The 27,640-nt window shown below is 43.3% G+C and overlaps 1 protein-coding gene across 5 annotated transcripts in view; it reads left to right on the forward strand.

Moving 5' to 3' along the window:
- kcnab1a (potassium voltage-gated channel subfamily A regulatory beta subunit 1a) overlaps positions 1 to 27,640 on the forward strand; it is a gene marked incomplete at both ends in the record, with an annotated part of 130,670 nt that overhangs the window by 99,521 nt on the left and 3,509 nt on the right. For 4 of the 5 annotated variants that reach the window (XM_083984387.1, XM_083984389.1, XM_083984388.1 and 1 more), the window contains 7 exons: positions 13,515 to 13,552; positions 18,841 to 18,920; positions 19,375 to 19,419; positions 21,472 to 21,516; positions 22,486 to 22,529; positions 22,624 to 22,710; positions 25,625 to 25,710. In XM_083984387.1, coding sequence (XP_083840513.1) covers positions 13,515 to 13,552; positions 18,841 to 18,920; positions 19,375 to 19,419; positions 21,472 to 21,516; positions 22,486 to 22,529; positions 22,624 to 22,710; positions 25,625 to 25,710 — 425 coding nt within the window. The remainder of the gene's footprint in view (positions 1 to 13,514; positions 13,553 to 18,840; positions 18,921 to 19,374; positions 19,420 to 21,471; positions 21,517 to 22,485; positions 22,530 to 22,623; positions 22,711 to 25,624; positions 25,711 to 27,640) is intronic. The other variant, XM_083984391.1, reaches the window with a different exon arrangement.

Here is a 27,640-nt window from a genome sequence, read left to right on the forward strand (position 1 = left end):
AATCCATCATGGCCTCTCAGTGCAGGCAGCCTACTCCTGCAGATAATTCACTACCCCTTCATTCACCGCAAACAGCCAGCAGTGTTACCCCAGGGAGGTTTGCAGTGGCTTCGCTGTGTAGGTCGTAATTGGCCCAAAGTCTGCGTGTGTTTGCGTGTGCAAACCCAATTTAATTGGCTGACGAAACAGAAAAAGAAGCCGATGCAGAAATTCATGATCAGCGTTATCTGTCTGAAGCCATAACTCTTATCCGCGTCCACTCACTCGTGCCACGCTCTGTCCAGGTCCATATTTTTTCCGGAGTGCTTCCTATGCTGATGCAGCACAATTGATTGATGAATTCTTGAGGTGGTTTCTCTCAGAGATTCCTGCAGCCCTGCTGTGTAACGAAAGAAGGCGGTCGGGTGGATAGTGCAGACTATGATTCTCTCGACTGCTTTTGCTTTGCTCTTATCTGTTTTCTACTCTGTCTTTTACTTTGCCCCCATCCTTTAAAGTCTACAACTGCGTGGTTCAGCATCCTAATAGCCATTACATACTGTATATTCACAGGACTAGGGAGATCAGAGAGCTGCATTAATGTTTCTCTTTACTCACTGTCTGCTCTTTTACCCTCAATAAAGCAAAAGTTCAAGTTGTATATTATTTACACGATCAAGGATACTCCCCCTCTCCTCTGCCGCTGAAAGAAAAACTCATCTTCCAACATCCAACCTCTATTAGATATACAGTTGAACCCCTATTAATACCATACACTGTACTATATCACAGCAAAGTGTGTTTGGTTATGGTCTGTTGATCATTTTACAGTAGAAATGCTCATGACAGAACAAGCACCTGCATGTAAAATCTGAAGTGACACAAAGTGCCATAGTCATTCTTAAGGCCACAATTTCTCCATGAAGGAACATTATTTTTGTCCTATGTTGGACTATTAGATGTTTCTGCCGCCCCCTGCCAGCAGGTCTGCAGCAGCTTAAAGTGTAGACAAAACAGGAGACAAAGCGGATCCAAGTAGAACTGTTTTGAAGAAATCAATAGAACTTGAAGAGGCAGAACAGGAGACAAGGGCATACAACACGACTGGAAATAGGAGTAAAGGATGGTGTGTGTGTGTGTGTGTGTGTGTGTGTGTGTGTGTGTGTGTGTGTGTGTGTGTGTGTGTGTGTGTGTGTGTGTGTGTGTGTGTGTGTGTGTGTGTGTGTGTGTGTGTGTGTGTGTGTGTGTGAGAGAGAGTGAGGGTAAGAAAGTTTATCTTTGTGTTTGTGGGCTCTCCACAAATAAAAGGTGCCACATGCTCTTCAAGCTTAGGTGTACAGAAATGGCCGTTTGTCCTGTTTGTCGCGCCGAGTTGTCACGAGCTGCAACACGAGTTTACCCGAGTAAGGAAAACGAATTTGATTGGTCGTTATCGAGCGGGCGGGATATTCAAAGCTTGGGGCGAGCCCGGGCTCCGTGTGTGTGTGCGTGTCTCAGACGTTTGAATGACGGATTACGGATCCAATATCAGTGGCTGATGAATCGTGTACATGCTGACGTATAATCCGTGCGCCTACATTATCCAATGCGAAAAAAAAAGACACACTTTCATCCCGGATTTACTCAAAAATACAATTTTGCACGAAGTTTGGCCTACATCGTCTGAAAGATGAGTTATCACATTAATTTTATGATCCAGAGTGGGCTCAAATTCAGTTTTCTTTTCTGTACACCTTTAAACACTCACAACCTGGGAAAAGCAAAAGTACACAAAGAGCAATGACACACATCATCCTAGTTCCTTGGCAGAACATGAAAATGTAAATTGCTCCAGTGCTTTGAAAAGAAAAAACAACAGTTTGGGAATCTTGCTGCTTGAACACTGTAACTAAAATGTCCTTGCTTGGATTTTCAGCCATGCAGGGAGCTTTCTTTATCTCTCCACTTGTCAAACAGAGGTCCTTCAATTGTTTGAAAAATGTTTCTGTTGGAAGATGGTGCTGCACAATTTAGATGTTTGTGTCTTTTCCTGATAAAACTATAGTTTGCTGCAACCATAGGTAGTTCAGAAATGTACTGTGTGTGTGTGTGTGTGTGTTTTTATTGGAGTTGAAAATAAAATACAAAAAAATGAGTCAGCCTTTCTATCTGTAGGCAGACGGGCTGGAAAGTGCTGAGAAAGAGAGTTAGGAGGTCACTTAAACTGAGACACCAGAGAGAAATGTTTCATCTAAATGTGCTCCATCTATCACACTGCCAGGCACAGAGATGGATTCAGATATCAAGATCCAGGTTAAAAGGACTGGTGCTCAGATGAAAGAATAAATGACACCTCTTTGCCAAATCCACAGCACTGTCTCATCGTCCTCCCGCTCAGTTCCCCTGTTATTTCCAATCACCAACTGTTCTTCCTTGTACAGTTTGAGTTCATATCAGCTTTGCCTCGACCTGTCAGGTTAAGTGCTAGCGGTGTGTAGAAAGAGGTGAGAGTGATGAATTATGTGAAGTAAAGTCATTTATTTTATCTTTGTATGTAGTCACACAAGGACCTTTTGATATGTACATGTGCCATTAATACGAATGTTAGTGTGCATTGACCTGAGCACCTCTCAGCTTTAGGAAAAAGCATCATGAGGTTATCAGACTTAGTATTGTTGCATAGCAACATCAAGAGCTACTTCTGGACATTTTCTAAAAAAACAAAACAAAGAGCAGGTTGTTGTTGGCAGGGCCTTTAATTTCCATCACACATTGCAACCTACAGAACAAGAGCAGTGGCCTTGACATTAGAGCTCTGCAGGGTGTTGATCCCATGCTGAGCCTCCTGCTCACACAGACCAAGCTCAGAGCTGCGACTGGACATCGTCAGCTGTGATTACATTTCCACCACGCTGGACACGGCTTAAAGGGCTGATTGGACACGCACACACTCACAGGGATGTACGCACTCACCAACACCAACGTATACTGTACACCCCACCCCCCTCTCCACCCACCAATGACTAAAGAACTGCAGCTTTTTTTGCTTCTTATTAAATTAAGATAATATCATTATGCACCAACACATCCAATTTATGGCTGGTTGTCATTTGTTAGGTGAACCTCAGTGGAGTTGATGGTGTGACAGTGTATTGAATAATGAAATCTACTGAATCATAACATCCTGTTATTCTCAGCAGATGGTTAAGTGCCTTTTCATTGTCCCCTTACCTCTGCTGTTTTATGATAGTCGGGGAACTGAGGTTGCGCGAGTTGGACGTAAAAAAAAGAAAAAAGAAATTGTTGGTTCATTCGGTGTGAAATTGTGGGCACTAGGTTGGTGAGAGAAAGACAGAAAAGATTCAACAGGAAGATAAAACAGAAAGCAGTAAGGGGGAAGGAGAGGAGAAGAGTCTGATGGCCTGAAGGGAATTAATAAATAACCCCCCAAAAAAGGGAATACTTAATCTGCTGGAGCGTTTGCGTTATGTTCCTCTGCTCTATTCTAAGTGAATACTCATTGAGGCGAAACAAAAAGGATGATGAGATCTCTTACGTGGTTGATAAAGTGTTCTCATTGAAATCGTTTTATTGATCCAATAGTCCAAAGTGACGTGTTTGAGGACAAAAAGGAATTTTGAGAAGTGAGAAGCTCTTGAGATGATGACAGTTTTCCTGGTTATCCCTTGCAAATTTAAAAATTTCAACTCAACACTTTACCAAACACAAACTGCCTCATATCTTGTCAGACAGCCCCAACTTTCGAGCTGCTCCCAACACACACAAACGCACACTATTCATGCAGCATTTAAAGGCTTGCACCAGATTTCTTTTATATATGTAAATGTAACAGGTCCCAGGCAGAGTACCTGTCCACAGATAAGGTTCCTGTAAAACAGGATAAAGAATGAGACAGGCGACAGTTTGCTTCTGTTCAGTGCAGCTTCGCTCAGTCGAATCTTTACTTATCAATTTACAAATATCTTTTCCATACTCAAATGTCAAGTAACAGTACGACATCCATAATATCAGAAACAAACCCAAAATACTATACATACAGGCTGGTTACAGTATAAACCTCCTATTTCCAAATAAAACACACATTTACCTGTTCTTCATAAAGAATAACCCTGAGTTCAGTGGACAACTGCATTAATACATCCGCATTCAGTCAATTAACTGAGTTATTATGTAGTTCACAACTACTGAAAATAATACCATGAAATATAAAATGTACAGGACCTCACATGTTCCCTTATTTAATCTCACTAATAGTGCAAATAAAAAAGAAACTAGCATATTGCTCTGACTGTTGATTCAAGATAAATGCCTGAGCTGAAGGCTTGAGCTGAAGACTTGCAAGGTTTTAACAATTTTAACTGGTTACAACATCGACAAAATATATGTATATCGCTCTATAACTATCACATTGAATTTATTCACGCAGGTAACAAAATACTGTACCCAAGATAATAGTTTTTAACTCAAAATGAAATGTGCTGGAGCCAGAAACTACGACATGGTTTGGTCACAACAGAAAGAAAAAGTAAACAGCGACGCCATCTTGAGTCGTCCGCGATACACCGAGAACTATAAGTTCTGCCACTGGTTCACAAACCCATTTAAACACATTCAATAGCCTTACAAAATCGACCTACTATCATACTGAGATGTAAAGCAATAATGTGGGTGTTTATGTATGTTTTGAAACATCACCGACCTGTAAAACAGGATAAAGAATGAGACAGGCGACAGTTTGCTTCTGTTCAGTGCAGCTTCGCTCAGTCGAATGAGGAAGTAAACAAGAGTCCGCTCAGAAGATGAGTCCAAGGGGGGAAGCAAATCGCCACACTGCCTCCTACTGGTAACACTGAGTAACTCTCTAGCTTTCACTCTTAGGAGATAAAAGAGGTAATTATTGAGCATTTTGACCCAGATTAACACATTTCTTTCACAGAAATAATCATTTCAAAATAAAACAAATAAAATTACATAAAATGTGACCTTCCATTTCATGAGCGTCACACGCTCCCTGACAAAATAAAAATGGCTCCAGACATTTACTTACTCTTAAACCTCAAACATTTTCAATATTCAACATTTCTTGTACTGTTTCAATACCAAAAGGTGAGTGCAAGACAACTCTGTCTAATGATACTACATGCACGAATGTCAATACACAAATAGTGGTGCAGTGAACTGTGTAGTTGATGTGTATGGTAAGACTTGGTATGGTGTGAGGTATGGCGGTGTCTGAAAAGGTGTGTGATAGGTCATGGGATATGGTTGCATTTCCCAGGTTGGTACTGCTGACAATCCATAGGCCCCCACTGTGTTGCAGATGGGTCGGGGTTGGTATGAAGGTCGACCTAGTGTTTGATATGTGAGCATCTGGGTGGGCTTTCTCTCACGAGTGGACTTCCGAGTTTGAGGATGAGTTGCCTGCTCCTCATTGGGCTGCTCATTTTCTGTCTGAGGAGTTAGCAGCCTGTTCACTCCCTGCTCAGGTTCTGCCGGTATTGGATCAACAGGTAAGTGCTCCTCCTCTGTCCATTCCTCCTCGTGTGTCCTCTGTCCCATCTCTCTGCTCTCTACATCAGACAAGCTCTCCCCTCTTTCACTGACATGTGTGCCTGGTCTCGTTTCTCTTTCAGGTACAAATGGTCGAGTTTCAGAGTGGTCAGATCTTTCAGTGGTTATTACATGTTTATAATGTTGATTAGAGTGTCTCTGAGGCTCACATACCGGCTGCACTTGTGTGTTCTCACATCCTCTCTTTACAGGTACTCTCAGCCAGTATCGGGGTTCCTTGTCATCAGAAGAGTCACTGCTTGGGTTCCACTCACTCTGTCTCTTTGTATTTTGTCTGACTCTTGCTCTCTGTTGGAGTGGTTCTGTTGATGGAGCAGGTGAGTGTTTTGGTGAGCCTCCTTTCTGTTCAGCTGGTGATTTCAGTGTTGGCTGAGGTAAGTCTACTGGTAGGTCATTGACTAAGTGAAGCAGGTTGCGATGTAGTGTGCGTACTCTATTTCCACCAGTTTCTGGCATCACTCTGTAGACTGGCCCCTCAGCAATCCTCTCCTTCACAACATAGACCATGTCCTCCCAGTATGCTCTTAGCTTACCTGGACCACCTCTCTCACTCAGGTTACGCACCAAGACACGGTCACCTGGTTCAAGGACAACACCTTTCATGTGGCGGTCATAGTATTTCTTTCCCCTGGAACTTGACCGCTGACTATTCTCAGAGGCGAGTCTGTAAGCTTCCTTCATCCTAGAGGCCCACTTCTCTGCATAACCTCTTGGGGAGGTAACTTCTTCATCCGTACCCAAGCCAAATATCATGTCCACAGGCAGGCGTGGGTGGCGGCCGTACATCAGATAGAAGGGTGAAAACCCAGTCGACTCATGCCTGGTACAATTATAAGCATGGATAATTTTTGACAGATGTTCTCTCCACCTTTCCTTCTCTTTCTCCTTCAGGGTCCTGAGCATTTGGAGCAAGGTGCGGTTAAGTCTCTCCGCCGGGTTCCCCTGAGGATGGTAGGGGGTGGTCCTTGAATGACCAACACCACTCAGCTGCTGGAGGGTTTTGAACAACTCGTTTTCAAATTCTCTCCCTTGGTCGTGATGTAATTTCCATGGGTAGCCGAACCGCGGGATAAAATCATCAAAGAGCTTCTCGGCAGCTGTTTTTCCTGACTTATTTCTGGTTGCATAGGCTTGTGCAAACCTGGTAAAATGGTCTACAACAACCAGGATGTACTCAAAGCCACCTCTACTAGGCTCTAGATGAAGGTAGTCAATTGACACAAGCTCTAGGGGTGAGTTGGTGGTAATACTCCCCATGGGCGCTCTGATGTGTGAGACAGGTTTCTTCTGCTTAATGCACGGACACTTCCTAGTCACATAAGCCTCCACATCCTGTTTCATGTATGGCCAGTAAAATCGATCTCTAGCTAAACCTAAAACCCTCTCGGCCCCCATGTGACCCATGTCATCATGGAGGTGTCTCAGGACCAAAGCTCGATACTGGTTGGGCAGGACAAGTTGACTTCTTTGACTGGTTTCTCTGTATAGCAGACCGTCTTTGAGATGGAGTTTTTCCCACTCATGAAGAAGTTTCCTGGTCAGACCATTCACTCCCCTTCTCACATCACTGGTCAGAGCGTTGTTAGTCTCTTTAAGTCTGATGACTTGACCGATGACAGGGTCATCTCGCTGACATTTCATGAGCTCATCGCGGCTTATGGTCGGGAGCAGCTCTGGTGACTGTATGGTTGAATCAGGCTGCGACATGTTGAGGACAGCTACATAGGCAACATCTCGTTGCTTAGCAACTCTACTGCCTTCCCATGTTGCCAGGATGGTGTCTCTGGGCAGCTCCTGTGTGCATGAGTCCACATAACTGTCAATGTCTAAGGGCAACCTAGACAGAGTGTCAGCGTCAATGTTTACTTTTCCTGGTCGATATTTCACCTCAAACCGGAAGTCAGCAAGCTCACCGACCCATCTGTGGCCAACAGCATTTAACTTAGCGGTGCTCATCACATAGGTTAACGGATTGTTATCCGTGTAGATGATGAAGTGGGGCGCATAAAATAAATAATCTCGGAATTTCTCACTTACGGCCCATTTCAAAGCCAGAAATTCGAGCTTGCCTGAGTGGAGGTTGTAGTTTCGTTCGGCCGGCGTCAATGTTCTGGACCCGTAGGCAATCACCCTGAGCTTTCCTCCCTGGCGTTGGTACAGGACGGCGCCCAGCCCCTGTTCTGACGCATCTGTATGAAGCACAAAAGGAAGATTAAAATCAGGATAACCAAGCACTGGCGGGTTAGACAGGATGTGTATGAGCTGGTCTAGGGCCCTTTGGTGCTCTTCAGCCCACTTCACTGGGGTCCTGGAGGACAACTGTGCCCCCTTTCCTTTCCTTTGCTTAGGCTGAGGCATCACTGTGGCAGTGGTTTTGGTTTGTAAGAGCTCATACATCGGTTTGGCAACCCTAGAGAAGTCTTGAACGTACGTCCGGTAATAGCTGAGGAATCCCAGAAGCTTACGGACTTCTCCGACAGTGCTGGGAGTTTTACTTCTCAGAGCCTGGATGGCTTCCACGTCCTTGGGGTCGATCCTGACTCCATCGACTGAGACCAATTTTCCTACATAACGAACCTCTTTTTTGAAGAGCTCGCACTTGGTTGGCCTGAGTTTCACACCGTGGCGTTGGAGAGCCCTCAGGACGCGTCTCAGGACCTCAACATGATCTTCAAATGTCTTAGCATAACAAAGGACGTCATCTAAGTAGGGGATGCAGCACTCATCCCGCAGAGAGTTGAGCATCTCCTCCATGCTCCTCTGAAATGCTGCTGGTGCGTTTGAAAGTCCAAAGGGGATACGCACCCACTCATACAAGCCCCATGGAGTGATGAACGCCGTCAGGTGCCGTGAGCCCTCAGAAATGAAACCTTGATGATAGGCTTTTCCCTGATCCAAAATTGAGAACCAGCTGTACCCCCCGAGCGTGTCAATAAGATCTTGGATACGGGGCAGGGGGTGTCTGTCTGGGACTGTCTTTTGGTTCAGGAGCCTGTAATCAATGCATAGCCTCAAGCTCCCGTCCTTCTTGCGAACACAAACTACTGGGGCCGAGTATGGGGACTTTGATTTTATTATCCACTTCTTTGCCAATAAGTCCTGGATATAATCCTTGACTTCTTGGTAGAGGGGCTTGGGGACTGATGTATAGGATCGCTGTACTGGGATGTCATCCTTCAGTGTTATACTCATCTGGAGGCTTGGGACACATCCTATATCATCATCATCCCGAGCAAATGCTTTTGACTCCTCATAGAGCATTGTTTTTACAAGTTCTTGTTGTTCCTCATTTAAATGACTCAGATCAACGGAGGGGTGCCACAGCTGGGGTGGCGGATCTGTTTCACTTTTGTCTCCCCCACAGTCAAGAACAGGTGAGTTGGCTTCACTGACCTCAATGTTGTCTGTTTGGTCTGTTTCCACTATCTTGTCGATGGGCTGGATACTGCCTAACACTGTGAAGTGGTCCAGTGTGATGTTGTGTTGGCTATGGTTGCCCACTGGGATTTCCACATAAGGCCGCTTGGTGTGGTGAACCATAACTAGGCCATCACCGATGTCTAGCTGTTCCAGTTTTATGTCCGGATGGCTGACCTCGAACAGCGCCACAGGTGAAGTGAAATCAGCTGGCACTTTACATTTAATGCGGGCAACCTGGCCAGGATGGACAGTGACTTCATGTTGACCAACCCTCACTAGTGCATGGTCATAAATGGGCTCCTGGGTCTGTATAAAGTTCACAATTGCCTCAGCTTTGTCACTTTCAACCTGCATGGCAACTTCCAGCAGTCTGGCAATAACACTGACAACACCCATCCCACTCTCCTGCCCTAGAATGAGCTCTTTGATCACATTGAAGCCCACTATTGGTCTCGCAAGGCTCACCTGACTGACCAGGAAGGGCACTCTGATGGCGAGGTTTGGATCATCATTTCCGGGGAGGTTAAAGGTGAGTTCAACCCATCCATCATATGGTATTGGCTCTCCATTGGCTGCAGTGAGATCAAGTTTTCTGTCTCCCAAGAGCTCACTGAGAGGACGCACTTCCTGTTGAGGTAGGTATTTTTGTTTCCATGAGCGGTCTATAATGCTGACCTGAGCACCAGAGTCTTGAAGAGCAGTCACAGTATATCCATTCAGATTACATTTCAATAAGCATTTCTCTCCAATCAGTTTAGCTACTCGCTGTGATGTTGATTTATTATCAGCTGGTGGATGAGGAGGGGTGACGGCTGGTTTGCTGTTGTCTGGGTGGGACTTAACACTACTGTCGGTCACAGCCTGTCCCTCTGCCATGACCGGGGTGCGTTTCCCGATGGCTTAGATCTTTTTAAGCATCCCACAGCACGGTGCCCCTCTTCGCCGCAAGCAAAGCAGTGATTGCAGTCAGTCCGACCGCTGGCAACGCAGTTAGGGCAGCCATGTGGTTTCCCTTTTCTTAGCTGTCTGTTCTGTGTATTAGGACACTGACAGGTACACTGGGGCTGAGAATCAGATGTTGGTTGCTTTGCTGTTGTTGGAGCATTTGACTGGAGGGAGCTTACAGCCTGAGTCAGGGCCTGCACTTGAGCGCTCAATTGATGGAGTAGCTCATCTTTAGCATTAGTGTCAGCGTTACTCTTTTCTCTGCTCACCTCACCAATGTTACTCTCACTACTCTGTACGTGAGCTGTTTTTGTGCGGCTGCTGCGCCCCAAGCGTCTTTTCCTCTCACTCTCCTCATTTGTTGTTTTGGTAACTTGTCTAAGAAGCATCTCGTCAGTAACTGCAGGGTCTGAGAGGAGGGGCCTCAACTCACGCCGAATGTCATCATGTTTCTCATTCAAGCCCTGATAGACTGTGCGAAGGAATACGTTTTGTGCTGTTCGTGTCTCATACTTAATGTCTGAATCTGTCTCTCTGGATGTAAATATCACCTTCTGTTTGAGCCCCATCATCCTATAGAGAAACTGCTGCGGCGTTTCATGCTCATGCTGTTTGGCGTTCATCAATTCCTGAAACAGTTCCGTGCTACTTTTCTCTCCTAGGTGGGATTGGAGGAAGCTCTTTAACTCTGTTATTGTCATCTCGTCCTTGCTGGAGAGCATGTCCTTGAAGTTGCCGGGCTTTATGATACGAAACACTGCTCTGGTTATCTCACCCTCAGTGTGCTTTTCTTTCAGTCCTAGGTCAATTTGTTTACTAATATTGCTGTAGCTTATATCAGATGCATTATCACCAATTTGCCCACCGTGGATCTTGAATTCTTTCCTCTGTAGGAGGGGAAGGTCTTTGAGAGCAATCATGCTTTCAGTGGCGTTGGTGGAATGATGGTCAGCGTTTGAGCTAGGTGACAGCATGGCTTGTGGGCTGTGGAACTGGTTACAGTCATTGCCAGTCAGTTGAGTGTCCGTCATATGTGGAGTGAGTGTGGCATTCCCTTGTTTAAACTCCTGGCCGCGCACATGACTAGAGATCAACTTATTCTGTCGTGACTCAGGGGAACTAGTGTGAGAAGCTATGTCTGTTGTCGTAGTTTCAGGGTGGGTATCTGTTGTGTGAGTGTTAATGTGAGCAACAGTAGATGGTGAAGGTGGCGAAACATTAGCATCAGACACTGTAACACCCGTCCCACCCTCTGGAATGAGTTCACCCTGTTCATATTTTTGCATTATGTCAGCAATCATGTCTTTTATGAAGAGTAACTGCGAAAGGCCCTCGTCCTCTAACTCCAGCAAACTTGGACTGTTCATGTATGCACATATGTGGTCAATGCAGCCCTCTTCGTCATCTTTGTTCAATCTTTTTTGTTCAGCTGAGTCTTTGTCAGGTGTCTGTGGAATTCCGGCTGCAAGCTGAAACAAGTCATCAGCAGGAAGGCTAAACAGTCTCTTCTTTAGAGTCCAAACCAGCTTCTTTCTCTCGTCGTCCGCCATTGTGAACACACGTCAGATGCCCTCGGCCCTCGAATTCCCTCTCTCTGACTGCAGTCAGACGCCTTGGATTCTTGCAGCCCCTGGCTCTGATGATGGGTCCCACACTGGTCCACGAGTTCAGGAATCACTGGATCAACGATGTCCTCCCACTACGGGTGTCGCCGATCCCGGAACGAGCCCCCACAAATCTGTAACAGGTCCCAGGCAGAGTACCTGTCCACAGATAAGGTTCCTGTAAAACAGGATAAAGAATGAGACAGGCGACAGTTTGCTTCTGTTCAGTGCAGCTTCGCTCAGTCGAATCTTTACTTATGAATTTACAAATATCTTTTCCATACTCAAATGTCAAGTAACAGTACGACATCCATAATATCAGAAACAAACCCAAAATACTATACATACAGGCTGGTTACAGTATAAACCTCCTATTTCCAAATAAAACACACATTTACCTGTTCTTCATAAAGAATAACCCTGAGTTCAGTGGACAACTGCATTAATACATCCGCATTCAGTCAATTAACTGAGTTATTATGTAGTTCACAACTACTGAAAATAATACCATGAAATATAAAATGTACAGGACCTCACATGTTCCCTTATTTAATCTCACTAATAGTGCAAATAAAAAAGAAACTAGCATATTGCTCTGACTGTTGATTCAAGATAAATGCCTGAGCTGAAGGCTTGAGCTGAAGACTTGCAAGGTTTTAACAATTTTAACTGGTTACAACATCGACAAAATATATGTATATCGCTCTATAACTATCACATTGAATTTATTCACGCAGGTAACAAAATACTGTACCCAAGATAATAGTTTTTAACTCAAAATGAAATGTGCTGGAGCCAGAAACTACGACATGGTTTGGTCACAACAGAAAGAAAAAGTAAACAGCGACGCCATCTTGAGTCGTCCGCGATACACCGAGAACTATAAGTTCTGCCACTGGTTCACAAACCCATTTAAACACATTCAATAGCCTTACAAAATCGACCTACTATCATACTGAGATGTAAAGCAATAATGTGGGTGTTTATGTATGTTTTGAAACATCACCGACCTGTAAAACAGGATAAAGAATGAGACAGGCGACAGTTTGCTTCTGTTCAGTGCAGCTTCGCTCAGTCGAATGAGGAAGTAAACAAGAGTCCGCTCAGAAGATGAGTCCAAGGGGGGAAGCAAATCGCCACACTGCCTCCTACTGGTAACACTGAGTAACTCTCTAGCTTTCACTCTTAGGAGATAAAAGAGGTAATTATTGAGCATTTTGACCCAGATTAACACATTTCTTTCACAGAAATAATCATTTCAAAATAAAACAAATAAAATTACATAAAATGTGACCTTCCATTTCATGAGCGTCACATAAAGGTCCTCCTTCCCACCACCTCCTCTCTCTTTCTCTCTCTCTCTCTGTCTCTCTGTCTGTCTGTCTGGCAGAGCAGGACAGTTTGAGATAGCTAGCTAAAACTGTTTTGACATAATCTGAATGGGAAGTGTTTTCTGCCACAACAAAGCTACATGCATAATTCAGTGAGGAAATGTGCAGAGGATTTAGTGTCTCCTCTGGTAGGGGTGGCTTAGCCTTTGTCTGGCTTATCAGCATTGTTTGCAGGGCAATCAGAAGCATGTAGTCAGATGTACACACACACACACGCACATGCACAGTCATTATCCACATGCACACACATGCACACTCACAGGACAGAGGCACATAAGGACAGAGGACGCAAGGTCTTCCCAATAGGCATGACCACAACAAACAAACAGTCACCAGTGAAGACAGGAAGCGCTAACAGGCACTCACACAAGGTGATCCTTGAGCATTGAGCTGCTGCTTTGAACAGGGCAGATTTTTTTTTTCCTCCTGGGAACTTGACAGCTTCCCTCGGCTGGTGTCGCAGTCTGGGATTAGTACCATTTACCTCAGGATGTCAAGCACACACATGCACACACACACACACACAAACAGAGACACAGTGACAGAGAGGACTGATGGGATAGAAATGTTTCCTAAATCTCTGTGTCTTGTCTTTTCCCTCCAGGCACATGGGTGACATTTGGAGGACAGATAACAGACGAGGTACAAAACATTTTCCTTTTATCTTGCTTGTTCATATAATGTTGACGGATGGTTTTTATTGATGGATTTTATCGTACTGTATCTGGGTAGTGAATATTGAATGTGAATATAGACCTGTCATGCCTGATGTTAAATAGTGTTTGATATTGTAACAACCTATATGGTACTGAACACAAAAGACTATCTGTAAACTCCCAATGACACATGAGGAAAAACTGCAGTTCATTAAGATTTCATCTCCTGTAAACATCTGGCTTCAAACTCACACAAAGGATCATGTTTTCATAAGCAGCTGTATATAGTCTGGAAATACTTTGAGCTCTGACTGCCTGCAAGCCATTACAAATCAATGTGTAGGTGTTACTGCTACTGGATTATCCATCCTTTATTTATTTTTTTTTATTTTTTTAAGTATATTTTTTTGGCTTTTTATTGATAGCACACAGTAGAGATAGACAGGAAAGGGGAGAGAGGGGGAATGACATGCAGGAAAGGTCTGCCCGACGCGGGATTCGAACCGGGGACGCCTGCGTTGAGGACTGTAGCCTCTACATGGGGTGGCTGCTCTACCCACTGCGCCACGCACCGCCCCCCATCCTTTATTTTAAATGCATATGAACTTGTCTCCCTAATTAGAGGATGGAGTTTTACTCACTTTTTCCTATCTTCCCTCTAAACACATCAACATAAGAGCCAAAAAAAAGTGCCGTATAGTCACTGAGACACCCTAAAAACAAGTGGAACTAATTAAAAATGTTCTGCACAGGACTTTTTTGTTTTGTTTTAGTGCTTCTTACTTTTCTGTTGTTGGGAAACTGTACTAACGAACCAAAACAAAGCCACACGCCTCATGGTAACAACAACAACAACAAGGACTTTTCAGTTCAAAGTTTTGTAGCAGCACACGACTACATGTGACTTCAACCTTCAACAAACTGGTCATAGAGTGACACATTAAACCGACAGCACTGCTGGTGTGATGGCAGGACATCTAATGGCAGCACATTTAACCTTGATACAGTCAGTTAGTTGGCTGAAAAACTTTGTATGGCTTTCTCTGATGTATTCACGCTGTAATAAGTAGGAGTGGAGCTCTCACATTGACTTTAGGTGTGATGATACAAATTGTTTAGACTGACTCAGATTTTACACAGGAGAGAAAAGGGGCCAGACTGAGGGTCAACACATTATGTGCACGTATGCGTACTTGTACATGCTGTATGTCCCCTTCTTACACTCGTGTTGTTGAATTCTACCATGCTGTGATGTTGCTGCTGGGGTCTCGGTCACCACCACACACACATATGCACACGCTTAGAGTGACACTTAGGGAGACTAAGAGAACATAGCTCACCCCAGGGGACACAGAAACAGTAAGCTTATGTAACAGTATTATTTTTCTTACCTTAGGGGCTTAGTGGCACCAGCTCACATGGTACGCTCCAAGCTTAGCGCCCCTCTTCTCTCCATTATTCTGAATGTCCCCAGTTCAATGTCACTGGTGCCACTCAGGCTCTTCACTCCACCACACCGCTCTGCCGCAGCACAGCTGAGATTCACATGGGAAATATTTGTTAGAGCCGATGTGGCTCAGAGAAAGTCAACAAAATATTCTTTTGTTGACTCTGTCTTGAATGAAATTTTCAGGCCGTCGCCAGGGACAGCCATTTTTTACTACTGACAATAACAAGAAATAGCAGTTACAAGTGTCTTGCTGGATATGAAGGCTTAAATGATTCCCCAACAGCGTTGGCACTGCCATTGCTGTTGGGTTAAAAAGTCCTCTGCCGCCCTGAAATGCCTCGTGTTCAATGTCACTGTTATCAAATGCACTCTAAATATACTGCATGTCCTCAACAGTGTTCAGTGTCCCTGCCCTCATTAAGAAACACACAACAACTCTGACACACAAACACAGTTACTACATGAAATCTGTGTGAGGGTTGTACAGGCTCCAGCATACAACCAAGTCCTATGATACCCTTTAGTAAATATGCACCATTTGAAATACTGTAGCGCATGTTTCAACAAGAGGTTGTTAACTGAACGAAATTAGCTATGAAGCTCTAAAGAATCAATAAATGATAAATATGCCTGGTACTAACTCATTAAAAGCTCATAAACTCTGGTTTTATCAGAGTTGCACCGAATAGCAACATTCTCCCAGACAAAGAGTTCACAGTGGAGGTGGGATGTAAGTTACCGTTGCTTACTCATTCAAAAAAAAAAGGGCAACAGTGGATCCATAAATCATGCGGTGAATTTGAAGTGTCTCTTGTCAGTGTTAACTCTGATGTATTGAGCGTGGTGGAGAGGAGGCAGAGCAGTCATAAAATCATCTCGAGGTTGTGCTGATAGCATGTGGGATGTGAGAAAGACAGTGGTTTTTCTCAATATGTCTGTTGTCTCCATGTATGGAAATCCAATTCTCCTGCACGCTTTGTGCCCCAGAGACGAAACAAAGTAAAGCAAAACAGCAAAAAAGAAAAAAGCACAAAGATAGAAGCCTGAAGCGCAGCCACCCAGGCATTTCTGCAGCTTTACAGTGATTCAGTGTTTTTCTGTAGGTAAAGGTAGAGGCGCATGTGTGTATGTGTTTGTGTTGTTTCTCCAGTTTTGTCTTCCTCTCTCTTTCAAAAACACCCCGCTATCTGAAGGCCATCAGTCACATTCAGTTCATCCAAAACAGCCAGAAGTCAGTGGTCGTCAGAAATCTGAGTAAGCAGCGATGCATAGTCACCAAACACAAACTCTCTGACCTTGTGAATGTCAGCATAAGCTCCTGCTGCTGACAGCAACTGGCTGTTTAGTAAGAGATTTATCATGAATGAGCAGCCACCAAACGTCTGATCAGTCAGAATTTAAGAACTGACACCATCGCCCTCTGTGCTCTCTGTCTGAGACTATCTGCTCATCTCTGTCTGTCGTCAGCGGCTTTTCACCTAACCTGCAAAAAGTTTTGGAAAACTGTTTTTTTTTAACTTCCATCCAGCACTTTCTCTCTAACTCCTCTATTCCTCTGTCTATTTCCAAAAAAACCTCTTTGTTCCTTTGCTTTATTGAAAATCACCCTCCAGTGCCGCAAACAGTAGTGACAGACATTGTTTCCCATCTGCACTCAGCAGAGACCAGTTAGAGAGAGAGAACACACAGTTCACTTTCTCTCCTTATTTGACCCCTCATTTTTTAACCTCTCCATTATCCAGCTCTCTCTCCATTTTTCATTCTGCTCTGTTTGTCTAAATGGCAGAGTGGGACTCAGGAGGAGCCTCTGTCCTTTACTTTCAAATATAAACCAAATGCCTAACTAAACCAGTTGTCCCCAACAATGAATTTCAGTCCTCCTGCCTCAGATCACACAGAACCTTTGCCAAAACATTTCGGTAACTGAGAGAGAATAATACAATTTTTGCTGGCAAACAGGCCAAAGGTTGCTCTCATTGCTCTTCACCTGAATGCAGCAGCCAGATCCTTATAGAGCAATACGTTTTTTTTATCACTTCGCTGCAGAAGAGCATTTTTCTGATTTATTGCAATAACCTACAGGACAAAGACAACACACCAGCAGCTCTTTTTGGGAGCAAAAACATTGCAGACCACTCTTAAAACTCAACTATTTTATTTTGTGATTTGCATTTGAATTCTGTTATTTGATTCATCTAAATTATTCTTATGTGTACTTTTTATTGTCTGTTTTATGATTAGTAGTCAAATTGCTTCTATTAAAACAAAACACTGTCTTTTGAAGGTTCCAGTAAAATAAAGTTCATTATAATTGTATAATTACACATTATCTTGTGTTGAGACAGATTCTCAGAAGAGATTTTCTAATTATTCCAGAAAACAAAAACAGAGAAACAAATAATAAAACAAACATTCACACACACCTTCGCTGTCTGCCATCACTGAAACCGCAAGACACACTCCTACGTACTGCACCATCCACTGCCAGGCATAAACACAAAGCCAGACAAACAGATTTCATGCATGCATGTACGCACAAACACACAAGACTCCACAGGGAAATGATGAGTTCCCGTGAATAAAAATCAACACAGGGAAACTGAATCCCAGTCTGATGATTTACGGTCACTGCTTTGGAGAAAATATGGAACAATACTGACACATACGCAGACACGCTCTCACACACTTATATATAAAGCACAAGCGCTTATTGTCTAAAGAGGAATGAGTTGATGCTACTACACTATACATCATGGAGTCATGTGGTTTTCCAAAGGTAATTATTATGACTCCAGTATCTCAACAGACTTACAGTAAAAACCACACAAGCTCTGTTTGAGCGTGTTAGTTCAAGTAGACGACTCAAGCTGCTGCAGCAGATTCAGACAGGACGTGCAGTACTGTATATTACTGTTGTTGCTGCAGTGCAGGGTTCAGCATCTACCACATCTTTTACAGTGGGAGTTGTTTAAGCCTTTTTTTTTAATAACGATAACAATACAATTTGTTTATAGAGAGTGCTTTTCAAGATGTTTGGAGTACTCAGACTCACTTTGTGCTGTGGCCCGCCCACTGCACTGCTGCTCAAACAGCATTTCATAAGACACATCTCCAGCCTCCATCACTGAGCTCCTGAGTTCCTCCAGGGCGGAGGTTATTATCCTCGCTCCTCGGTCCCCGTCGTGCTGACTTTGGTGTACCCTTGTGGGAAGCGACAAGATCAGAGCTCCTGATGCCGAGTATCAGCTCTGTACATATTCTGCGTTCCACATAATAATATAATCAGACCGAAACAGTGTTGTATACAGTGAACAAAACAGAGCATGGCATGAATTATGTGTATTCTGCAGAAAGATTTGATAAAAACAAACAAAAAAAAGAAAAGAGAGAAACTTGCTTCTCAACCTGTGATGAATGAGGCAGTGGCTGTATTCACTGGTCCCTTGTGGTAAACTGAGACTTGGCTTCTCTATTTTGCTGTGGTCAGTTGTTGTCCTGAATCAGGTCACTTTCTTGCTTGTGTTATATTTTACTTGAACAATACTTTATGCTGTGAGAGGGGCCTCTGGCTGGAATGCGTCAGCACTGATATTTTAATAAAATATGAAGCTGCGCTGCTTTGATGGTGTGCCACCTTTTTTCTATTTTCATAACAGTTTTGGTAAACACATTAATATTTATGTTGTTACGCCAGGATGCTACAATTCTCTAAATGACTACTTTCTTTGGCAAGTGTCTAAAACCAGACGTTTTCAGCCAAATTAAGAAAAGAAATGAATCAATGACCTTCTGTTTATCTTTGTGTGTCTGTGACCTGTTGGCAGGTTGCAGAGCAGCTAATGACCATCGCATATGAGAGTGGAGTCAACCTGTTCGACACAGCTGAGGTCTACGCAGGCGGCAGGTGGGTGTCATGCAACCGTCTCAAATTGTGTGAAGTTCATTTGAGCTCATGACAACTAATTCATGTTTCACTGTGATCAGCTGCAGACTTCTGGCTCCACTTGAGCTCCAGGAAATGTTTTTTGTTTTTCCAAACATGCATTTTCAGCCTGAAGAGTATACCTACAGTATATACATAAAAAGCAGTTGGTCTGTTCATGAATGTGTTTGCATCTATGAATAAAAAAGTAAGAAATGAAAAATTGCTCTAAAATACCCAGACACATCTAATATGACAGGTCTTGGTGGACGGACCTTTCAGTGCACTTCATCAACAACCAGTTTTGCCATCTTTCTAACGCACCGAGCTTGTTTTCATTTAATGACAATGAATTGCTGGGTTGATATTGTGGAGGAAATGTTTCTAAATTCAAACTGCAGTTTAATGACGCCACTTCATTTATGTTGCCTTGCAGGGCCGAAATCATTCTAGGGAACATTATCAAGAAGAAGTGCTGGAGGTAATGGTGACATTAATGTGTGTTATTGCTTCATCACTGCTGTGTGTGTGAGAGAGAGAGACGATGACGTGTGTGTACAATATGTTGCAAGTAGCGGTGAAAGAAGTGTGTGTGTGAAGGGTGTATGAAGGACAGACAAAGAGGATTTCATGTGGTAGTTAGAAGTGTGTGTAAGAGACGGTCATGTTTGATGTTGATGTGAAGACTATGGAGTGATGCTAAGCTATGGGAGAAGATCAACGCCTTGTCAGGGTTTCATTTATATTTCTCTAAATTGCAGTCTATATTCCTAGTTTGCACAGATTTGTGTATTTCTGTGAACACACACACACACGCAAGCAGGCATGCAGACTCATTACATCACAGTAGAGCAGGATGAAATAGTTACTACATTAAAAAAAAAGTCAGCCTGCAGGCAATTCCATTTTTCCCAAATTTCAAATATTCCCTTTATGGAGTGATTTAAACATGCTTCTTTTTTTTATCATTGATCTGCTCTGTGGGAAACTGAGGGGGAGTTACAGCAACATCAGAGGAAATTCAAATGTAAATGTTATCTACAGTGTGTGTGTGTATGTGTCTACAGTGTGTGCGTGTGAAGATGTGCACTTGTTTCTATGCAGTCCTGGTTATAGAAATATGGAATATGAAATAGCACATGAAAGGCTTATTAAATGTTATATTTATAAGACCATAAGTGAGAGATGTTATCAATGATCTCGTGTAATTTATCAGTTTTTTTTACATTTCCGAACATTTAACCTGAAGAAAAACCTGAATGTATCTGAAGTGAAGGTAGCTGCTGAGGAGCTCTCATTAAAGCTTTAATCTGCTTCAGCTTTAATCTGCCAACAGTCAGCTGCAACTCTCCTCTCGCTACTTGTTCCATCATAATGCAGCTTACTGTCATGTACTAGGTGACTACATTACACCAGTAGGCGTTTAGTTTGATGCTGCTGAGTTAGAGACGCACTGTACTCGACATCCCAGTCTAGGTGTCGTCATGAGTTAACACAACAGACAGTGCTGAGGGATGATGCTGCTATAAACTCAGATTTTGTGGGAATTGATACGGGTGATGTATAAATCTGAATAAACTACAGCAGCAGAAAGTCCTCTGTTCAATTATCACATTATGACTCAACGCAAAAGATGTTCCTCATTGTCGGACTCGTCTTTAAACAAATTATTAGCCACCCTGAAACTGTCTCCTGCAAATTGGCCCATTGACGTAATCCCTATAGTTTTAGGAGTAGCCTAGGTTTGTTACCTTTAATTGTCGGTGCAAGCTATTTGCAGCGGAGCAGAGCCGCGAGCTGCTCAGAGCTACGCTACAGGGGCTAATGGGATTTCTTGGTTTCCCTCATCAAACTCATTAAATACACAACCCAACAACTCCAAAACACTCTGGTGGACAAGTTGTGACCTGCACATTCACCACGCTATGAGATAATAACAGAACGTTACGAGACAGAGTTGTTAGAGGTAAATGCAGAGACTGCTTGCCGAAAAACTGCTCCTGACAGGACCACGCATCAGCAGTTTTGCATGAATTTACCTCGAAAACAACTATGTCTCATAATGTTCTGTTATTATCTCATAGCGTGGTGAATGTGCAGGTCACGACTTGTCCAACGAGAGCGTTTTGGAGTTGTTGAATTGTGTATTTGATGAGGGAAACCAAGAAATCCCATTAGCCTCCGTAGCGTAGCTCTGAGCAGCTCGCAGCTCTGCTCCACTGTTCTAAAAACAGCTTGCACCGACAATTAAAGGAAACGAACCTACTGCTGTCACTATAGGGATTATGGCAATGGGCCAATTTGCCAAAATGTTGAACTATCCCTTTAACAGAGCTAACAATGTGACGTCAGGATGTGATGTATCATTGATCAGTCGGTGTGATACTAATCAGACTGGAAATCTACAATGTTTTTCATAAGTGACAGAGATGAGAAAGACTCAATGTACAGCTTAGACGAGGGAGCAAGGTCACTTCATTGAACCACTACAGTATGATACGTATCACTCACTGTGCTGCATGTTTTTTCACAGGCGATCCAGCTTGGTCATTACAACCAAACTCTACTGGGGAGGAAAGTAAGTCGAAAAACTGTCCAAACTGTAGTTTTTTATTCCCAGATGCAGACTGTGAATATTTAACTTCTCGGTGGCCAAAGGTCAACATGAGTTCACAAAACACGTCCAGAGGTCCCAGAAGAACTCAGACTGAACAACTACGACTCAATTCAACACAGATGTCTAATATGATAAATGTGATTTAAGCTATGACATTTAGTGAAGGTCAATTTCAGGGTTCTACAATTACACTTCTGGCTATTGCTCAACACTGACTGAAACTTTGACACAGAAGAGGGAACTGTAACTACCCTGCATTTTACTCAGGTTTACTATCACTGGGTATATTTCAGAGTTCAGCCTCTCAACACCTGAGTTTTTTTTAATCTTTGGTTTTATTTTATCAGTTTCCCTCTAAACAACATCATGCCACATACAGTTACAACTGAAAGGAAGAGGGGATGAAGGAGTCTGCTTTAAAGTGCACACACACACACACACACACACAACCTGTCAGGTTCATCGGCAGAGACCGTCCAGCTGGGTCTAGTGATAAGGATGAAGTTTTTCTCTCCCTGGTTCCTGTAAGGGAGATTCAGTCCTCCATCTCTCTGCTCTGGAGTTTAAATGCATAATGATGCTGAACAGCTGAAAGCGCACTGACCCATTTACATAAAACTGCCTGATATGCATATTTAACTCATGTATTTTGTCACCCCGCTGCGATCTAAAAGTGATTGGAAATTACTTGTTATGTTTTCAAGTAATCAAGTTAAGTCCCAGGGAAGACCAGATACTAGTGCTGTTGAAGTCAGTTCATGCTTCTACACAGCATTGGCTTTTGTGAATATGTGTGTGCATTCTTCTCAATTTCCTGTTTGAAGATCAAAAAAGTGAACTAAATATTAAAGCAAGAAGCGAAGTTCACACAAACCACAATCACAGCAACCGATTTGGTGTCGCTCATTTCTGGTTTGTGTGTCCCACTAGAGCAGAGACAGAAAGAGGACTGTCAAGGAAACACATTATTGAGGGTAAGACATGTTAACACACAGAGACGTACAGTACACACAAGATAAATAAAACAGCAACTTAACATGTTTTGTCTCGATCCTCTGTGTCTCCCAGGTCTGAAAGGATCCCTACAAAGGATGCAGTTGGAGTATGTGGATGTAGTTTTTGCCAACCGCCCAGACAGCAATACTCCTATGGAGGGTAAGTCAGCCAATCAGCATTCAACTTGAACATGACCATTGTCATCAATGATTTCCAGTGGGGAGATAGTGATGTCCTCTAAGTCCGAGGCCATGGTTCTCGACCGGAAAAAGGTGGTTTGCACCCTCCAGGTCGGGGGAGAGTTCCTGCCTCAGGTGGAGGAGTTTAAGTATCTCGGGGTCTTGTTCACGAGTGACGGAAGGATGGAGCGCGAGATCGACAGGCGGATCGGTGCGGCGGCCGCAGTAATGCGGTCATTGTATCGGTCTGTCGTGGTGAAGAAGGAGCTGAGCCGAAAGGCAAAGCTCTCAATTTACCGGTCGATCTACGTTCCCACTCTCACCTATGGTCATGAACTCTGGGTCATGACCGAAAGAACGGGATCCCAGATACAAGCGGCCGAAATGAGTTTCCTCCGCAGGGTGGCGGGGCGCTCCCTTAGAGATAGGGTGAGGAGCTCTGTCACCAGGGAGGAGCTCGGAGTAGAGCCGCTGCTCCTCCACATCGAATGAAAATGGATGGATGGATGGATGGATGGAGATAGTGATGCATCCGGTAGTTAAAACTGTACACCTACCTGTATAATATTATGTTTCTTGAGTTGTGACCAGTGAGATAGTCTTTCTTTAATTCTCTGTGTGCATGTGTATCACTAAAAATAAAAAAAGAACAAGCATAAAACAGATTTAAAAAAAAAAACCTTTCAGGATTGATTTGGACTTTGTGAAAAAGCTGGGGAGAAAGGTTAATGTGGAATTCCCTGGCTGGAGAGCAGCTGCCTGCACCTGTGAGACAAATTACAAACTAAGTAATAAAACCACAGGACATCGTGGCCTGAAACACAGTGTTCGTTTTATCTATTTTATCATCAACATTTGTACAGTACAGTAGTTTTTTTTTAATTTTATAGAGAATATTTGAGGACGGTCTGTGATGTTAGAGCTGTTTATGTGTCCAATCCAGTTTTATTGCTGCTCACACTGTGCTCTTCAGTGAGGCAGGCGGACACGTATATATAATTCATTATCAAGAAGTTGCTTGTCTGCGTACTTCTTAGTAGCGCATTGGTTACTTCATTTGTCATAATAAATTAGCATGTGTTCAGTTTCATTCTTCAGGTGCAGGCAATTACCTTGAGGTTTGTCCTCATACCTTATTTATTAGAGTTCACGTTTAATCAGTCAGGACACTACATGTGAGTCAGGCTTTTTCTCTGTGTCGTTACTCTCCTTCAGTGTGGCTTTTAAATATATTTTAATTAAGCTTAAAGCTGTCTAGAGTCTTAAATGTTGCTCTTGATTAATACGACTATCATTACAGGCTAATATCCAGTGATAACTGAAGATTCAAGGCTAACAACTCTAACCAGGGAAGCACAGTTTTCATAATGTTGTGTAGCTGCTGTAGAATTGATATCACACACACAGAAAGACCTTGGTTTTTACACTTTTCTTGTCCCTCACCTCTTTATAGATTTCTGCTGCCCTGTAAACCCGGCTCACTTCTTCCCCTGCAGATCATTTCCTCTTTAATTCCTTCAGCTCTTAGATCTGCTGCCCTTCCTTCCTCAAACTTGTTTCGCACTCTCTCTTCTTCTCTCTTTTGTGTTTGGGGCGGAAATTGAGGCAAGTAGCATTTAAATGTTAGTGCTGCATGTTGCCAAAGAGCCAGCGGGCTGGGTGGCAGGAGGGCAGGACGAGGGACGGTGAAGAGGAGAAACAACAGATAGAGGAGAGGCAGAATTGCTTACTTGTCTTAATACCGTGTTATTTCCCTCGGCAGGATGGTATTTATTACGACATCTGTGTTTCAGGTGGTTAATTATCACATCCCGAATGGAGGGGAAGTTCGAACTCACAAGATCTTCTTGATTATAGCCTATATATCCATGTCCTGAGCTACGCCTTGACTTTTCCTCCGCTGACTTCCACTTCATTGTAAACTTCTTTCTGCTTCTCCGTTTTGTCCAACCCTGTACTGTATTCCATCACCTTGCCAAGAACCAGTTATGCACAGTGAAATACAAGGGGTCCTGCTGCCATGGTGAACGAATGCAGTATAATTGGAGCGAGCACAGGGCGATGATGAATAACCTTATTGACGGTCCTAATCTGAGTTTTTGTTGGCTCACGCAGTCGGCAGTGTTGGAGCTAATTGCATCATTAAAAATGCAGCGGCCTGAATGTGATCAGAGGGGTTTTAGCGGACGAGCTTGTTAGTTTGTCCCCACAGTCATTTGGGATGTGTGATGAGCCGTCAGCAGGTAAGAGAGATTTAAGGAGGCAGCGTTTCATCCAGCCATCACAAGACTGGAATAAAAAGAAAGATGTGGTGTTCTTTCAATGTAAGAATAAGTCGCATCAAGCTTGTGTCTGATTTTCTTTTTCCCTCATTTCATTGTGCTTCTTTGATTTTAAAGAAAGTCTGTGAGATTTTGATACTTTTTCCTTCGATGTTGAGCAGATCAGTGCAGGAATAACAAGATTTTAAATGAATTTTGCAAAAGTCTTAATCGTCTCCACTCTCGTATACTCCCACTCTGTAAGAACTTAAATCCATTACATTTTAAAATTATTGCTTAACCCCCACTGAGTGAATTACGGCTTTAATCTAAATGTTGAATTTGGTTAAATCTTTGGAGAAACTGCTTTTAAAACAAGAGGGAAACACAGAGGAAATCCTCGAGGCTTTATACAACATGTTTGTTGCTCGGTCTCTTTGGAGTCTCAACAACAGACTGATTTGTCCAATTAATTTTTAACGTGTTTCATGTTGGTGCAGCAGGGATGGTTGTGTTTGGTTTGATTGCAGCTGAATGGGGAGTAGGAGCTGTTTCCTGTTACTCGCCCAGTATTGAGTGGGGGAAAAAGAGTCAATCAATGATGATGTGTGTGATGTGTTTATGTATCTCTAGAGATTGTCCGCGCCATGACCTATCTCATCAACCAAGGGATGGCGATGTACTGGGGGACGTCTCGGTGGACAGCCATGGAGATCATGGTAAGCACCACAAAGCCTGCGCTAGATGTAATTAATGCAGTTTCTGTGAGGATCACAGCATTAAAAAAGAATGAAAATATTCAAAGAGTGATAAAGGCAGGCACTGAACCCTAAAGAAAACATGTCTGTAAACAAAAGATAAAATGAGTTACAGTGACTCTTTGTGCTGTACCGTTGCTGTTCAGCAGTTTTGAACTTCAGCTTCAGCAACTCAGATGTGACGACTGAAATTAATTCTGTATTGATTCACAGTTTCTGGGGAAACTTTCATGCTGTTTTAGCAGATAAGATTTCATATTCCACTGGCGAGAATAACAGGATATCAACTTTTCTTGGCAGAACCCTGCAGGAAAACTTTTTATTTGTGTATTAAGGACTGTTGATTCAGTGATCCATAGAATAAACTGTTGAGAAACCATGAATACACTAATTAGGAAAAGCAGACCTCCAGGATCCACTTTTAGCCAGTTAGTAGCTTTGCACAGTTTTGGACACATTGCTCATGCACAGTCATGGCTTTGAAGGAAAAGTAAAAAAAAAAAAGGAGGAAACTGAAAGGGAAATGGAAGAACAGATTTTTCCAGGAAGAAGTGCTCCCACTAAGGCACAGCGGCTTCCTCCGGCTTTGTTTCCTCTTCCTGTCAGAAACAATTTACCTCACGTTTCAACTCTTGTTACATTAATGAATATATACAGGGGCGTACGAAGCCGCAGCAGAAATGAACACATGCCTAAAGTGACATTCAAGGACCTAACACCGTTTCCCTTCCTTCCTCATCCCGCTCTGGTCTCTTTATCACCCTGGCGCCTAAGCAGAGCGCGATGTCTTGACATCCTCTCTCTGTGTGATCACAGGGAACGGGAGCAGATATCTTTGTAGAACACAGACCCAGATGAAAGCTGTGTAATTTAGATAGCATCAATAATGAAGCTGGGGGAGGTGAGGGGTAAACACAGCTTTTCCACATACGTGACAGGCAGAACAGTATTTACACCCGTATACGCTTGCATACATAGCTACACACACACACACACACACACACACACACACACACACACACACACACACACACACACACACACACACACACACACACACACACACACACACACACACACACACCACACACATACTGTATATACACAGGCTGGAGGCGCATGTCACACAGGTTGTATAGCACGAAAGGGCAACTGGTAATTTGTAAGTTGAGTGATGGCACCGGCATTACTCTTGCATAATGCTGGAGCGTTTCCCCCTCCTACCGTGCTCTCCTCCCAACATGCTCCTCAGCAGGAAACCTACAAATATAAGTACTCAAAGAAGAGACAAGCATCACATTCTTGAAGGACACATGGAAATCCAGATTGGAGGCTACATATGAGGAAATGTAAATGTGATGCCTCAGAGTTGTGACATAGAATATTGATTTGGTGATTTTCTGTGAGCTATGCATTTCAATTTGGGCCACCGTCCACGAGCTGATTAACACCTTCCCTCTCTCGCCTTTTCCCTGAGTTTATCCCCTCACTGCTGCTCTCTCCTCACCTTTTCCCTTGCCCGCCATCTTCAGCTTCACCAGCTGTGACAGCATGTGGCAGACATTGTTTTCTCCATGTGAATTTGTGCATGTGTGTGTCATCGTGGGAGACACCGACTGTTGCAGCCTTATGCTAGGATATTTAAATCCAGTTTTTCCCTCATCAATTTACACTTAATAACACATAATGAGAAAGCACTGAACTGAATTTTAGAAATGTTTTGAAAATGTATTAAAAAGAAAAGACTGTAATTCATAAGTCATGACAAGTATTAAGACCCTTGGCTATGACACAACAGCTGAGCTCAGATTCCTTCCATTTGAAGTCGTGCTGGTTGAAGTCTAGCTAATTGAAGGCAAAGTGGTCTCTGACAGGAAGAGACAGGCCTTAA

This window comes from Trachurus trachurus, assembly GCF_905171665.1.
Source record: "Trachurus trachurus genome assembly, chromosome: 13".
Taxonomy (NCBI): Eukaryota; Metazoa; Chordata; class Actinopteri; order Carangiformes; family Carangidae; genus Trachurus; species Trachurus trachurus.